The sequence below is a fragment of the Hakea prostrata genome, chromosome 7, assembly GCF_041222555.1.
Source record: "Hakea prostrata isolate BN-2017 chromosome 7, UWA_Hpros_2, whole genome shotgun sequence".
Lineage (NCBI taxonomy): Eukaryota > Viridiplantae > Streptophyta > Magnoliopsida > Proteales > Proteaceae > Hakea > Hakea prostrata.
In genome coordinates, this window is record NC_142606.1 from 35,139,180 (window position 1) to 35,152,077 (window position 12,898).

At 39.0% G+C, this 12,898-nt stretch overlaps 1 protein-coding gene across 2 annotated transcripts in view; it reads right to left on the reverse strand.

Moving 5' to 3' along the window:
- NDC1 (NAD(P)H dehydrogenase C1) overlaps positions 1 to 6,964 on the reverse strand; it is a 31,170-nt gene extending 24,206 nt beyond the window's left edge. For both annotated transcript variants that reach the window (XM_089160918.1, XM_089160917.1), the window contains exon 1: positions 6,685 to 6,964. In XM_089160918.1, coding sequence (XP_089017044.1) covers positions 6,685 to 6,733 — 49 coding nt within the window. In that variant the 5' untranslated portion in view covers positions 6,734 to 6,964. The remainder of the gene's footprint in view (positions 1 to 6,684) is intronic.
- Between the last annotated feature and the right edge of the window lie 5,934 nt (positions 6,965 to 12,898).

The following is a 12,898-nucleotide window of genomic DNA, read 5'->3' on the forward strand; positions in this document are numbered from 1 at the left end:
CGGGTGATAGCTCTATAATCAATTTCCACACTATACCGAATAGACTGCTCTTTTTACTCCAACTCACCAAGTTCCATTCAAGACATGTACAATAACCTATAGTCGACTCGCATTCAACTTTGACCCCACACAATCTGCATCAGGAAAAGGCAACCAACTCCAAACTATGGTTAGGGCAATAAACAAGCCCATCACCAGGGGCGCCTTTGAGATAACAAAGCATTCATGTAATAGCATCCCAATGAGCCTTCTTAGGAGACTGCACAAACTAGCCCAGTAATCCTACGGAAAAAAAGGGATATCAAGCTGTGTAACTATAAGATATATAAGTTGCCCACCAAACATCTGTAGTAATGAACATCATCCAAAAATTCACCATCATCCATCCCAAATTTCAATAGAGGGTCTATAGGAATATCAGCAAGATTGGAAGCAAGTATTCTGTTTTCTAGTAAAAGGTCCAAGACATAATTCTCTATGAGAAGCTGCCTCCTTTCTTACTATGGATTACCACAATTCAAGAAAGTACTGTAGAATACAAGGCTTTATCTGGAATTGAAACTGTAGCAATGCTTAACATTAAGGGTGACAACAACATTCCTTGAAAGAACAATATCATCAACATATACAGCCATAATAATGATATTGATGCTTTACTTTTAGACAAAAATGGAACAGTCAGAGTAACACCAAACAAACCCGTAAGACCCCAAACTACTACTGAACAAAGCTCGTGGGGACGAGTAACACCAAACAAACCCATAAGACCCCAAGGCCCAAACTACTACTGAACCAAACTCGTGGGGACTGTTTGAGACCGTAAATAGCTTTCTATAACTTGCAAACATGAATATGATCGTACATATGATCAACTTTCCTAGGCGGTTGCTCCATGTATACTTCCTCATGGAGATCACAATATAGAAAAGCCTCCTTAATATCCAGCTGAAGAAGAAGTCAATTTTCAACCCAGATTAAAAAGAAGAAGGAAAGGCCAATCATAATTAAGAGCCAAAACGATAAGAACTTGAATAGACTTCATCCAAGCAGCATGCAAGAAAGTCTCAAAATAATCAAAGATCATAAGTCTGTGTCCCTTGGCCACCAGCTGGGCCTTGAGCCCCTCAATTAAAAATTAAAAAGGGACACTTGACAATTTACACCCACCGGCAATGAAATAAGTCCTTCCCAAGGGGTAAATCTACCAAATACCATGTATTATGAGTGTTAAGAAATTATCGTGCTTCAATGGCTTGAATAGATTAGTGTGATCTCAAGCCCTCTATTTATAACAAAGTGGAAATAACACTATTACATAAATACCCTACTTAGGTAACAAGAAATAGAAAATTACATAAACAAAAACTTTAATAGAGTTGAACTCTTAGTAGAATTCAACCAACACTCTCCCTCAAGTTGAGGCATATACATTAGTCATGCCCAATTTGCCTACAATATGAAGGAAACCTCCTTTCTTCAAACCCTTAGTGAAAATATCTGCCACTTAGTCTCGAGACCTCATAAAAGACATGTAGATGAGCCATTGTTTCAACTTTCCTTTGACAAGAAAACTGTCAATTTAAATGAGTTTAGTCTGATCATGTTGCACAGAATTATTGCCAATACTAATGGCAACCTTGTTGTCACAATATAGAATCATAGATTTGGACTCCAATATCTTATAGCAAGCCTTTCAACCATAGGAGGTCACAAACTCCACGAACCATAGCTCTATATTCAGCTTCGGTACTAGATAAAGCTACCACATTCTGTTTCTTACTTCTCTAAGTAACTAGAGTACTTCCAACAAAGGTACAGTTTCTTGGAATTGACTTCCTGTTAGGAGATCCAGATTAGTCAGCATCAGTGTGTGCTTCTACTCTTAGCTTATCAGTGGGTATAATTCTTGAAATTGACTTCCTGTCAAGAGATCCAGATCAGTCAGCATCAGTGTGTGCTTCTACTCTTAGCTTATCAGTGGGTGACATAAGTATTCCTTTTCCAAGAATTCCCTTCAAATATTACAATATTCTGGTAATAGCCTTAATATGAACTAAATATGGATCATGCATGAACTGACTCACTATCCCTACGGCATAAGCAAGGTCTGGCTTGGTGAGGGACAAGTAAATAGACTTCCCTACCAGCCTTTCATATCTTCCTTTGTCCATTGGGTATCCCTCTTTTTCCTTAAGTTTAGCTCCAGCTTCAATAGAGGTATCAACTGCTTTACACCTCAACATTCCCAATTCTAATAATAAATCTAGGACATACTTCCTTTGGATAGGTATATACCCTTCTTTGATCGAGCCACCTCAATCCTTACGAAGTATTGTAACTTCCCTAGATCTTTAATCTCAAACTTTCTACCAAGAAAGTCCTTCAACCTTTGAATTTCCTCACCATCATTCCCTGTGATGACAATTCGTCCACATAAACAATGAGGAAGTGTAATATTCTTTGTACCTGACTTCTTGACAAATAATGTAGGTTCAGCATTGCTTTGTTGTAACCAATAGAAGGCATTGCCTTCTGGAGGCATCCAAACCAGCATCTAGGAGACTGTTTTAACCCATAAATTGACCTCTTCAACTGACAAACTTTCCCTGCAATATTTTCATCAGAGAAACCATGTGGGATTTTCATATAGACTTCTTCCTCCAATTCCGCAGGTAAAAAGGCATTTTTCTAAGTCTAGTTGGTGCAAGTTTTAGTCTTTATTCACAACTACAAACAACAGAACTCTAACAGTGCTCACTTTTGCAACAGGGGCAAAAGTCTCCTAATAATCAATCCTATAGGTCTGGGTAAACCCTTTGCTACTAGTTTAGCCTTCAACCTGTTGATTGATCCATCCATATTTTGTTTAACCACAAACACCCATTTGCAGTTCCCCTGTTTTTTTCCTAAAGGAAGTGTAACCAGCTCCCAAGTATCATTTTTCTTCATACCTGCATTTTGTCTACCATAGCTACCTTCCATCTCTTATTAGCTCAGGTTTCCTGCCAATTTCTAGAAACATATATAGATGATAGAGAGGATGTAAAAGTATGGTAAGAGTCAGACAAAGAGTCATAAGAAACATATTTAGCTATGGGATGTTGAGTACAAGATTTGACTCATATTCTAACAGCAATAGGAAGATCAAAAGAAGATACTTTAGGGGGAACAATAGAATTTTATTCTGAAGCAAGAGACTGAAGTGGTAACGTATCACCTTTCTCCACCTACTTGGGCCGATTGTAATTCTTCCTCTGAAAAGTCTACACCCCCTTCTTTTAGTTAATTGTTTTGAAATACCTTAATAATGTGCCTCACAAGAGTGGTTTCCTCCCGACCAGGTTCTTCACATGCTTCAAAAAACGGATGGGGAGAATTAGAGTCCTCAGTATACTGGCCAAAGTCTCCCCCTGGTCAAGAAACTCTTCTTGAACTCCTAAGTTGTTTTATGGTGGTATGTGGGAGTTTGTGTGTGATAGGAAGGTCTAAAGTTGAAAATAACAACTCTTCTCCAGCACTCTCCCCCTAGAGAGGTGTATAGTAAGGGCAAGACTCATTAAAAATTACGTCCATGGATACAATAGTTTTCCTGGAAGAAAGATGATAACATTTGTACCCTCTCTGAGTAGCAGAATACCTCAGAAATATGCAACATAGGCCGCGGGAAGTCAGCTTACTCTGGTGGGTTGTGATTTTGGCATAACACACATCCAAAAACCTTTGGGGGAATAAAAATGAAGAGGCTCCTTGGACTGTTTCCTTTATTGATCATTTCCTACCCCTAGATAGAGTATTAATGGTGACCAAGTCCAATCTAATTAGTTAAGTCAGTTTTATTTCCTAATTTAAAGTCTTAATGGTTGAGTAATTGTGGTATCTGTTTCCTTTATGGTTTGAAATTCCAGATTGGCTAGTCTTGTTGGGCTGTTTTAAATTAGGAGAGAGATATTTCCTTTAAGGAGTCTTATCTTCAGTTGTTTTCAATTAGGAAAGAGTTGTTTCCTTTAAGAAAACTTATTTGGAGTTTGTTTCAAATTACAAAAGAGTAGTTGAGTCTAGTTGGGTATTACATGGCTATAAATAGCCTTGTCCTCTATGTATTTGCCAGTTTTGAACATTGAATAAAGTTGAGTTTTGAGAATTGAGAAGTTGTGGGATCCTAAGGGACACCCTGCGACTGGGTATTGAGAACTATTCTTCATCCTTCAATCTTCATGCACTTATTCAAGCATTCAACATAGAGTTTTCTGCAAGTCTTCAATCACAAGGGAGTAGAAACCCCCTCCTTCTCTACTTCTGTCTGCAACCCCCCCAACCATCCCTTCCCCCTCAGTTTCAGACCTTGTAAACACCCCCATCCCCATCACAAATCATTCCTGCCCCTTCCCCTCACTTTCCCCTGCACCCTAGACCTTTCCCTTAGTGTCCACAAGCTTCCTCTTCATCTTCTTCTTCCCCACACCTCTTAGTCCTAACCGAGTAGGAATTCCTAGTTCCCAGCCCTAAACCCCACACTGCCACCATCACTGGGATTGCAGAAACCCCTAGTCTTCATTCCAAACTTCAGTTTCCCCAAAGCAGATTTATTTTGAGTTTGAAATTTTTGCAGTTCATCTTCTTCATTGAGGACTTTAAGAAATTTTGAAATTTCCAAAAATTCTGAAACTTCTCAATTCCCATCCTTTTTTTCTTAGTTCAGTCTGGACTACAGAAAAACCAACAACCGGACCCTAAGGCCACAGAACCAGCAGCCCTACCCCTAATTTCAACCCTAGCCAAAACTCTAAGTTTAGCCTAAAACCCTAATTAGTTGTTGTAACCCCTTTGAAGGTCCTGGAAGCTAACCCTAGACCTGGGGCATCATAAAATCTCTTTAACTCTAGAGAAAGGGACTATACTTGCCAGTAATCACCATAAATACACTTTAGGTGCTTGTCCTTGTAACCTTGAGCATGTCTCATGGATGCAGCACAGAAATCACCCATCCCTGAAACATGAAAATACAAGTATGACCTGCTAAGCATAAAACTGCTTCAATCGAGCGTAATAGCATGAACCCAAAACTCCCCTAAATTATATGAACTCTTCACAAGTAGTTTTAACTGCACTGGACCCAAGGTATGTAATCTCAGCAAGATTTCGTCGGCATCTCTGGCGCTACTTCCTGGTCTCGATCAACCATATTTCAAGGGTTCCCCTTGTGTTAGACTTGAAAGAAGACAAAATAGAAAACAAAATTTTCAGGGAGAAGATTATCCATGGATAGGGATCGGCAGGCTGGACCACACACTCAGACTGGTTCAGTAAGAACCTGATCCTTTTCAGTTCAGTAAGGCAAAAGCCAACTATAATTAAAACCAGAATAAACCATCTGATTTTCCAAGAAGAAAAAACTCCTTTTACTTGATAATTTTCTTATCTTTTTCTACTTTTAAGTATTTTTAAACTTCTGATCATATTATAAATTCTTTCAGCAGAACTATACTTTCATTACTCAAAATTGGGTTCCTTGGTTTGGTCACTTTGGTGTCCAAACTGATTGTAGCAAATTATGCTCGTAACAATTGGACGCCCAGGATAAGAACTAAATATTCGAACAATTCCCTGCCACACAAGATTCACTACATGGTGCAGTTGGAGTTAACCACTAAATTATGCAGATCGGGTTTTAAGCACAGAATGCTCTAGCAAGGCAATCTTATTTCAGTATTCCATGCCTTCAATTGCCTCAGTGCACCCCTCCTACTCAGAAGCAATGTTGTACAAGGCATCCACCTCATACTCATAATCGTAGTTGTACAAAGCTTGGTGTATCGGCATGCTACTTAGTTCACATGACTGAACAGTATGTCAACATCTTCTCTATCCCCAAAAATAAAATCCTCTAACTGGTGGTTAGGATTTGCAAACAGCCATTGCTTCGTTCATAATTTAACTGAAATTCAAAACCAGACATCCTACTCTTTGGGTTGCCATCCAAAAAATAGGTTTCACTTTTACCAGTATCCCACCATTTTTCATTGAAAATAATACCTACGCTGCCAGCACTCAATTTTCCTCTCACATAAATTTTTGTCATTCTCTTCACCTTAATTGGAAATGTAGACCTCATGTAATTACTAATTTTTTCAGAACACCTAGTGGTGTGGCATTCAGATTCCTCCCGACAATGGAGGTCTGAGAAACCCCCTCCCTTTTTACATATGGGAAACAGATCCCATCAGTATCTAGAAGGTGATAAAATTTAAACTGAATAAAAAAAAACAGCTTAAGTCGAAGAAGGGAGAGAAGAAGATGGCAAAAGGCATAAGAAAACGCATGTGCCACTTGAATTCTGCATAACAGAAAAATACAATTCTCGTTTCAGTTTAGCTATGTACCATCACCTGCAACGGAATTTACAGAAGAATTGAGCTCCCCTTCCGATGATGATTTGATTCAAAGCTCACCAAGTAATTAAGTTAATGTCAAGTTACCCAAAGATTAAATAATAATAGTGCCTAAGCAAATTGAGGGGGGGGGGGAATTGCAAAGAAACTGACGCACAGTATCTCAACTTCAATAAACAGAGACAGCATCTTATCATTCATTCTGAGAAGAAAACAGTAGATACACCAAACAGATGGGGTTGAGGAGATTTCTAGGCAGAAGCCATTAAGTTCTAAATCTAAAGGAAGAACTCACGTCCGAAGGGCGAGAGTGCTGCTGAAGAAGACATGCCAAGCAGCACCATTGTCTGAATATGAGGAGAGAAATTGAATTCTCGCGGGTTCGGTGCTTCGCGTGTTGCTTCACTAAATGAGAGTGATAAGGCGAGTGAACGGGTAATACCAAGCAATTCTCTTACCACGACGATAGCCTCTACGGACTCTACCAGAACAAGCGAGGTGTGGTTCTATTCTTTCCACGCCTTCTAAGTTCTACCTGAGAGTAGCAAATGCTGTAGAATCACTGTTCAAGGACTTGAAACTGAAATCGGAATGGACCAATTCGATTTTTCTCGAGTAATAAGGCCCATTATGGTTGATCTTGTACAGGTGTCAACGGTTAACTCGGTCCGGTTTTGGTTTGCTTTTCTAGTTTTTGGCAGATAACACTATAACAGGTCAGATTTCACCAAAAAAAAAAAGGAAAGAAAAGGTCAGATATTGATTGGCCATGAGGGTTATGCATAAGATCAACCAAACCAAGAAGAAAAGATTGTAATTATGGCAGTCAAACTTGACATGAGCAAGGTTTATGATAGATTAGAATGTATCTAAATTGAACATGCCCAAAGCTTATGCCGACATTTGGGTTTGCTGGATAATGTTCAGTATTTCAACACCTTAATTACTTGTTCTGATGAATGAAAAACCAACTCAATTCTTCCAACCTACACGAGGTTTAAGATGAGGTGTTCCTCTCTCTTCATATGTATTGGAAATTTTGAATATGCCCAAGGGTAATTGTATCAATTCATTTATTAGACAGTTATAGAATATGAAGATATATTTTGGTAATTGCCGGCCCACTCAACATACAAGATAGATACGTTTTGGAAACTGCTCTCTCTCTCTCTTTCTCTCCAAGAAACGCATAAATGAAGGAAGAAAAATTCATGGAGGTTTTCTTCTTCCTAGTTTGATCTCGTTCTTCAACCATCAATCTACAATGGTATTTGGATTGTGAATTTTCTTCCCTTTTCACGAGATTGAAGAGGATTTGCAGGTGACGATTTTCATGGAGGAACGAGGACGTAGATCTTGTTTTTCTTCTGCTGCAATTTCTGATCCATGTAAGGATCTATCACTTCTTTATCTTGAATAATTATTTGGATTATTTCTCATGTATGTTAGATCAAAGAACCCTACATTGGCATCAGAGCCTCACGGTTCTTTGTTCCTTCCGAATTATGTTGTTTGATTTCTTAGATTGGATCTAATTGGAGGATTTAGGGTTTAATTGGAATCCTAAATTATGTTAAACTATAAATATTGATTTTTTAGTGAGATCTAAATGAGAGGATCCTTATGATTTCATTTGGATGCAAATGGGAGTATCTTATGATTTCCTTTCCATTTTTTTTTTAATCCAAATGAGACTATTTCATAGTAGAATATAATAATTTGCGTGAATTATTAATCCACGAAAGTATATTTTTTTATGTTCATGTTTCTTGGGTATTTCGTACAATTTTTTTTAATATAGGATGATGAGATCCATGAGTGTAGTCCTATGTGGGTGTTTTTGGGTTCTATTTTTTAAGAAAATGGAATTTTTACCCGTTCAATTAGAGCGCCGTCTCGTACAAGAAAGACGTCCATCTAGTCACAAAAGACCAGACAAAATTTCCGTCTACATCCAAACATAAATCCATATGAATCTAGATGTTGATCTATCTGACTATAGAGTGTAATCTGACTTTCTAGACACCAATAACCCGACACTCTGAGTGTTGTTTAGGCATTAAAAGCCTATTGGGGCTAAGTGAGAGCTATTGAGATAGAAGTGTTCTATTTGAATCACCTCATAGCATGAGCATGACTTTGTGTTTTACTTTTGTAAGTAGTAAAACAATTTAAATTTAAGCTATTTAATTATCAAATCATGCTTCTAGCACATTATGAAACTGGTACATAAATTTTATGTGGATTTGCATGAGGATTTGATTGGATGTTTGTTAGCATTTCTTTTGGTTCAATGTTTATCCTCTAGGTTGACTATGCTGATGTGAATTTGTTGCTGCTTGTGTTTTATGCTAGAATTTTTGAACTCATCCTTGCATGTATTGTCTTTAGTTAATATGGCTACAACTAAGAGCATTGTTGCTAACCTCTAACCTCACCAATGAGATAAGTTGAATGAGAGAAACTATGTCTTCTGACATCAAAAGGTGCAATATCTTCTAGAAGAGCAAGACATGCTGGAAACCATAAATTAAACCGTGTCCCCACCTGAAGAAGGCACCATTGCACAACATCACAAGAACCTTGAGATTTACAATGTCTATAAGAGGAAAGGACATGATAGCTATGATTACCATCCTAAGCTCCATGAGGGATGATCTGATGCTTCGATTTGAGAAGCACTGGATTGCAAAGTCTTTATGGGAGGTGATGAAGTTCCAGTATAGAGGGACTTCCACCACGAGAGGTTGCCAGCTTGAACTCACTTTTAATGGTTACAAGATGTGCCAGGGTTATACCATGAGGTAGCACATAACCATCGTGTCCAACATGATAAGTGAGTTGAGAGCATGTGGGCTTCAAAAGACTGATGAGGAGCAAGTCTATGAAATCATCAAGTCATTGCCCAAGACTTGGGAGCACATGAAGATCTTCTTACTAATGTTGATGATGTCAAGACATTTGATCAAGCTGGCAAGCACCTTGAACTGGAGAAGGATCGGATGATGGTTGATGCCCCTCCCACTCAAGTTTTGCTATAGAATCAAGCACCAGTAAGGGTGCAAGCTCTAAGCGCAAGAGGGATATGGCTTAACCTCAATGTTCTAGGCAAAGTAATAAGGGTGGAAACATAAACAAGAATGGCACCAAGCATTTAAGGGGGACCAAAGGTGTAACAACCCCAGTATTTCTAACCCGGGATCCGTATTGCAGGTCCAAGAACCTGAAGGTCTAGTTAGGTAAATTTGTGGAGTGTTTGGATAGAAGTCCATGATCCATACATTGAACCCATGGATCTGAATTTCCTTGATGAAGAACCTGCCTTGCTTGGAAGTTGGACCTCTGAAAGGCATGTGGTGTCTGGAGATGTTCGGAATTAAGGTAAGACCCCCCTCATGTGTTGATTAAGGTTAGGTTGTACTTGGACTTCAACCCCCTGAGCAAAGCACCCTTGTATAGCAATATACTAGGGGGTGGTTGCTAGTGGCAGTTGATTGGACCAAGCGACCGCCCCAAGCAACCGCCTAGTCCTTCCTGGTCGAGGGATTTTGCCCTATTTTGCCCCTAGACTTCTATAAATAACAACCCTCACCTCTTTTACGAATATTATATTTGGGATTGTTGTTTTTGGTGGTTAGGCGGCAATGGAGACGTCTTAGAAGGTGAGCAAAGTGTTGTTGGTGATCTGGAAGCTTCTCCCTTCGTTTATGGCTGATTTGGTTGAGGTAAGTGATTCCCTAATCACTCATTCTCTTTCTACAGCTATTGAATAGTGTAGTAGTGACCTCTCTTTGGTTGTTCATGATACTCTCATTACAATACCTACCTTTTTAATGCTCTTGATGACATCAGGTCCGAAAATGAAACCCTGCTTTCATGAAAAGGATTGATATAATCAAGGGGAGGATTTTAGGTAACCAATTTGTGTTAATTGTTCGTGTTACCCCTTGGTTACGGATGTGTTAGGTTTAAAATTTGGATTGAGATCATCCCAAAATCGGATTGAAAACGGATGATCAAAAGCCTAAGTTTCGGATTTGCAACACACTATTTTTGGGGCAGTTGCTCAAGGCGGTCACTTGAGCCAAGCGACCGGCCCAAGTGACCGGCTGGTTTCCAGAGAGCAAGTAACTTCTGGCTTTTGTCCAATTTGATTACTTGACTTTCATATTATTGTAACCCTGTTTATAGGTGTCCTCTATTTCCAGTAAAAGTTTTATAATTGTTTATGGTTTGCAATCTAGAGGATTTCTACTTATTTACAGGTAAGGACATACAATCTTATTTTTATGAAATGACTTGAACATGCTAGTCTAGTGTCTTTTATTACTGTTCTTAACTGTATATATTGTTGTAACTATATATAATATGTTGTTTTGACCATACACTTGTTATTTGTATTGTCTTGATATGTACTTTATCAATTATGATTATGGTATGATGATGATGATGATGGTTTGTGGTTCTGATGGAAAGGGTACTCCATTGGGATATTTTGGCTTGAGATATTAGAGGGTTGTGGTATGGGACACATGCTATTTGATGTCTCTAGCACTATCATAACTATGGGATGACGTACCTAGGTAGAGTTTAGAGTTGCATGGCTAGGTACCCCACATACTACTACCCTTTCGGTAGGGGAATTGAAGCCGGATGACCCGTGACGATGATGATGTGATTTTGTTTCATCCTACCTTGGTAACCAGTTCATGAGGAGACTCAGTGGTCCACCGTTGTTCATACAATGGTAGGGTTGCATATGTTAGGGTTGGGCTCATGGACGTCCAAGGAGCGGACCGGATGTCGTGAGGAGTCATGAGAGCTTTCCGCCCCAACAATATGTGGATGACCATAGGGTTATGGAATGGAGTCCAATAGCGGTAGCAAGTCCGTGAGGGTTCTCATTCCTAGGTTGCGAAGGATACTTAACCGAGTTGGTTGTTGCCATAGGGGATGTATCTTGGACTTCATGTAGTATGTTACCATTAAGACTTGCATTGGATTAGAAACCCCGACATGCGCCAGTACTCATGCCAATGGTCATGGTGAGAGAGTGTTGACTTAACCCCAGCCATGGTTTGAGAGCCAGGGTGGGACTTACCCTTTTACCCAGGATCTCTATAGAGATAACCAGTCCTTGCCATCAAAGTGACTAGACCTACCCAGAGGAGGGCTGGTGTATATCTTAAAGCATGACTTGCATAGTTAGATCTTAGTGGCATCATACCTTTGCACTTCATACATATCATATATGCATTTCTAATGGTTTGACATATGGATGAGAATTATGTTGTTCTTATTGAGTTTGTTTGAACTCTTCCTTTATTTTCTATGTTATATTAGCCTGTATAGATGGAGGATATGTGCCGGAAGATGGGTTGGTTTCCCATGAAGGAGCCTTCTCGCATGAAGAGGATGTGGCACTGGCAATGGGAAATGGAGATAGCATGTGCGGGAGCTCCTGCGAGTGGATGGAGTGTGCTTATAGCACCCATTGATGGACGGAGAAGACAGGTTGCCAGGCAATTTGCCCATCGTATGGAGAAGAAATGGAGAACCCCTTTTCTTGATAAACATGAGAAAAAATTTATAGCTTTAGAGAAAGAAACTGGAAAGAAGATTATTTAATTCCTTTTGATTGCTTCCGTTGAACTCATGTTCTTTTTGACCATATATTCTTTCGTTGATTATTTTATTGGAGTATTTGGACTCCTGTAATCCTTTTATTTAATTATTGAACTTATTCTTGCTCATGATTATCTTTACTTGCATTTATTTTTATTGATGGGTAAGACTGTGGATCCTGTGATGGATCATTCCCACGGGTTCTTGGGCGGGTAACCGAGACCAGTGGGTGGGGTGTGACAAAAGGTGGCAAAAGGAAATTGCCTATGATTTGCTTCAATTGTTGGAAGCTTGGTCACTTATGCTCTTGATTGCACTGAGCAAGAGGTATGTACTTTGTGTTATACATCATCTTGTTATGTAACAAGCACTTCAATGATTTATGAATTAAATCATTTGTGGATTGTTGATTCAGGTGGGACAGAACACATAACAAGGGAACGTTCGAGCTTCATGGAATACTATTGTATTCCAAGAGGAAGCAGAAGAATAACAATGTGGAACAACTCGAGTGTGAAAATCCATGGCATTGGCACGTGCAAATTAGTTTTACGAGGTGGCCGGATGTTGTTACTCTATGATGTGTTGTATGTTCCGGATATTCAGCAGAATCTTGTTTCTGTTATTTTTCTTATGAGACATGGTTTTAGAGTTGTGTTTGAAACCAATTCTTTAGTTTTGTATCTAGGTAATACAGTTTATGGTTGTGGTTTTCTCCAAAATGGTTTTGTTGTATTATATACAATTGATTATTTATCTAATTCTAGTAGTGCTTTTATGTGCCAAAATAATGTGTGTATTGATTCTATTGTGTGGCATGCTAGATGATGAGCACATTTATGTGTGAAATCTTAGGGCATAAAGCATGCATTTTATACACTTAG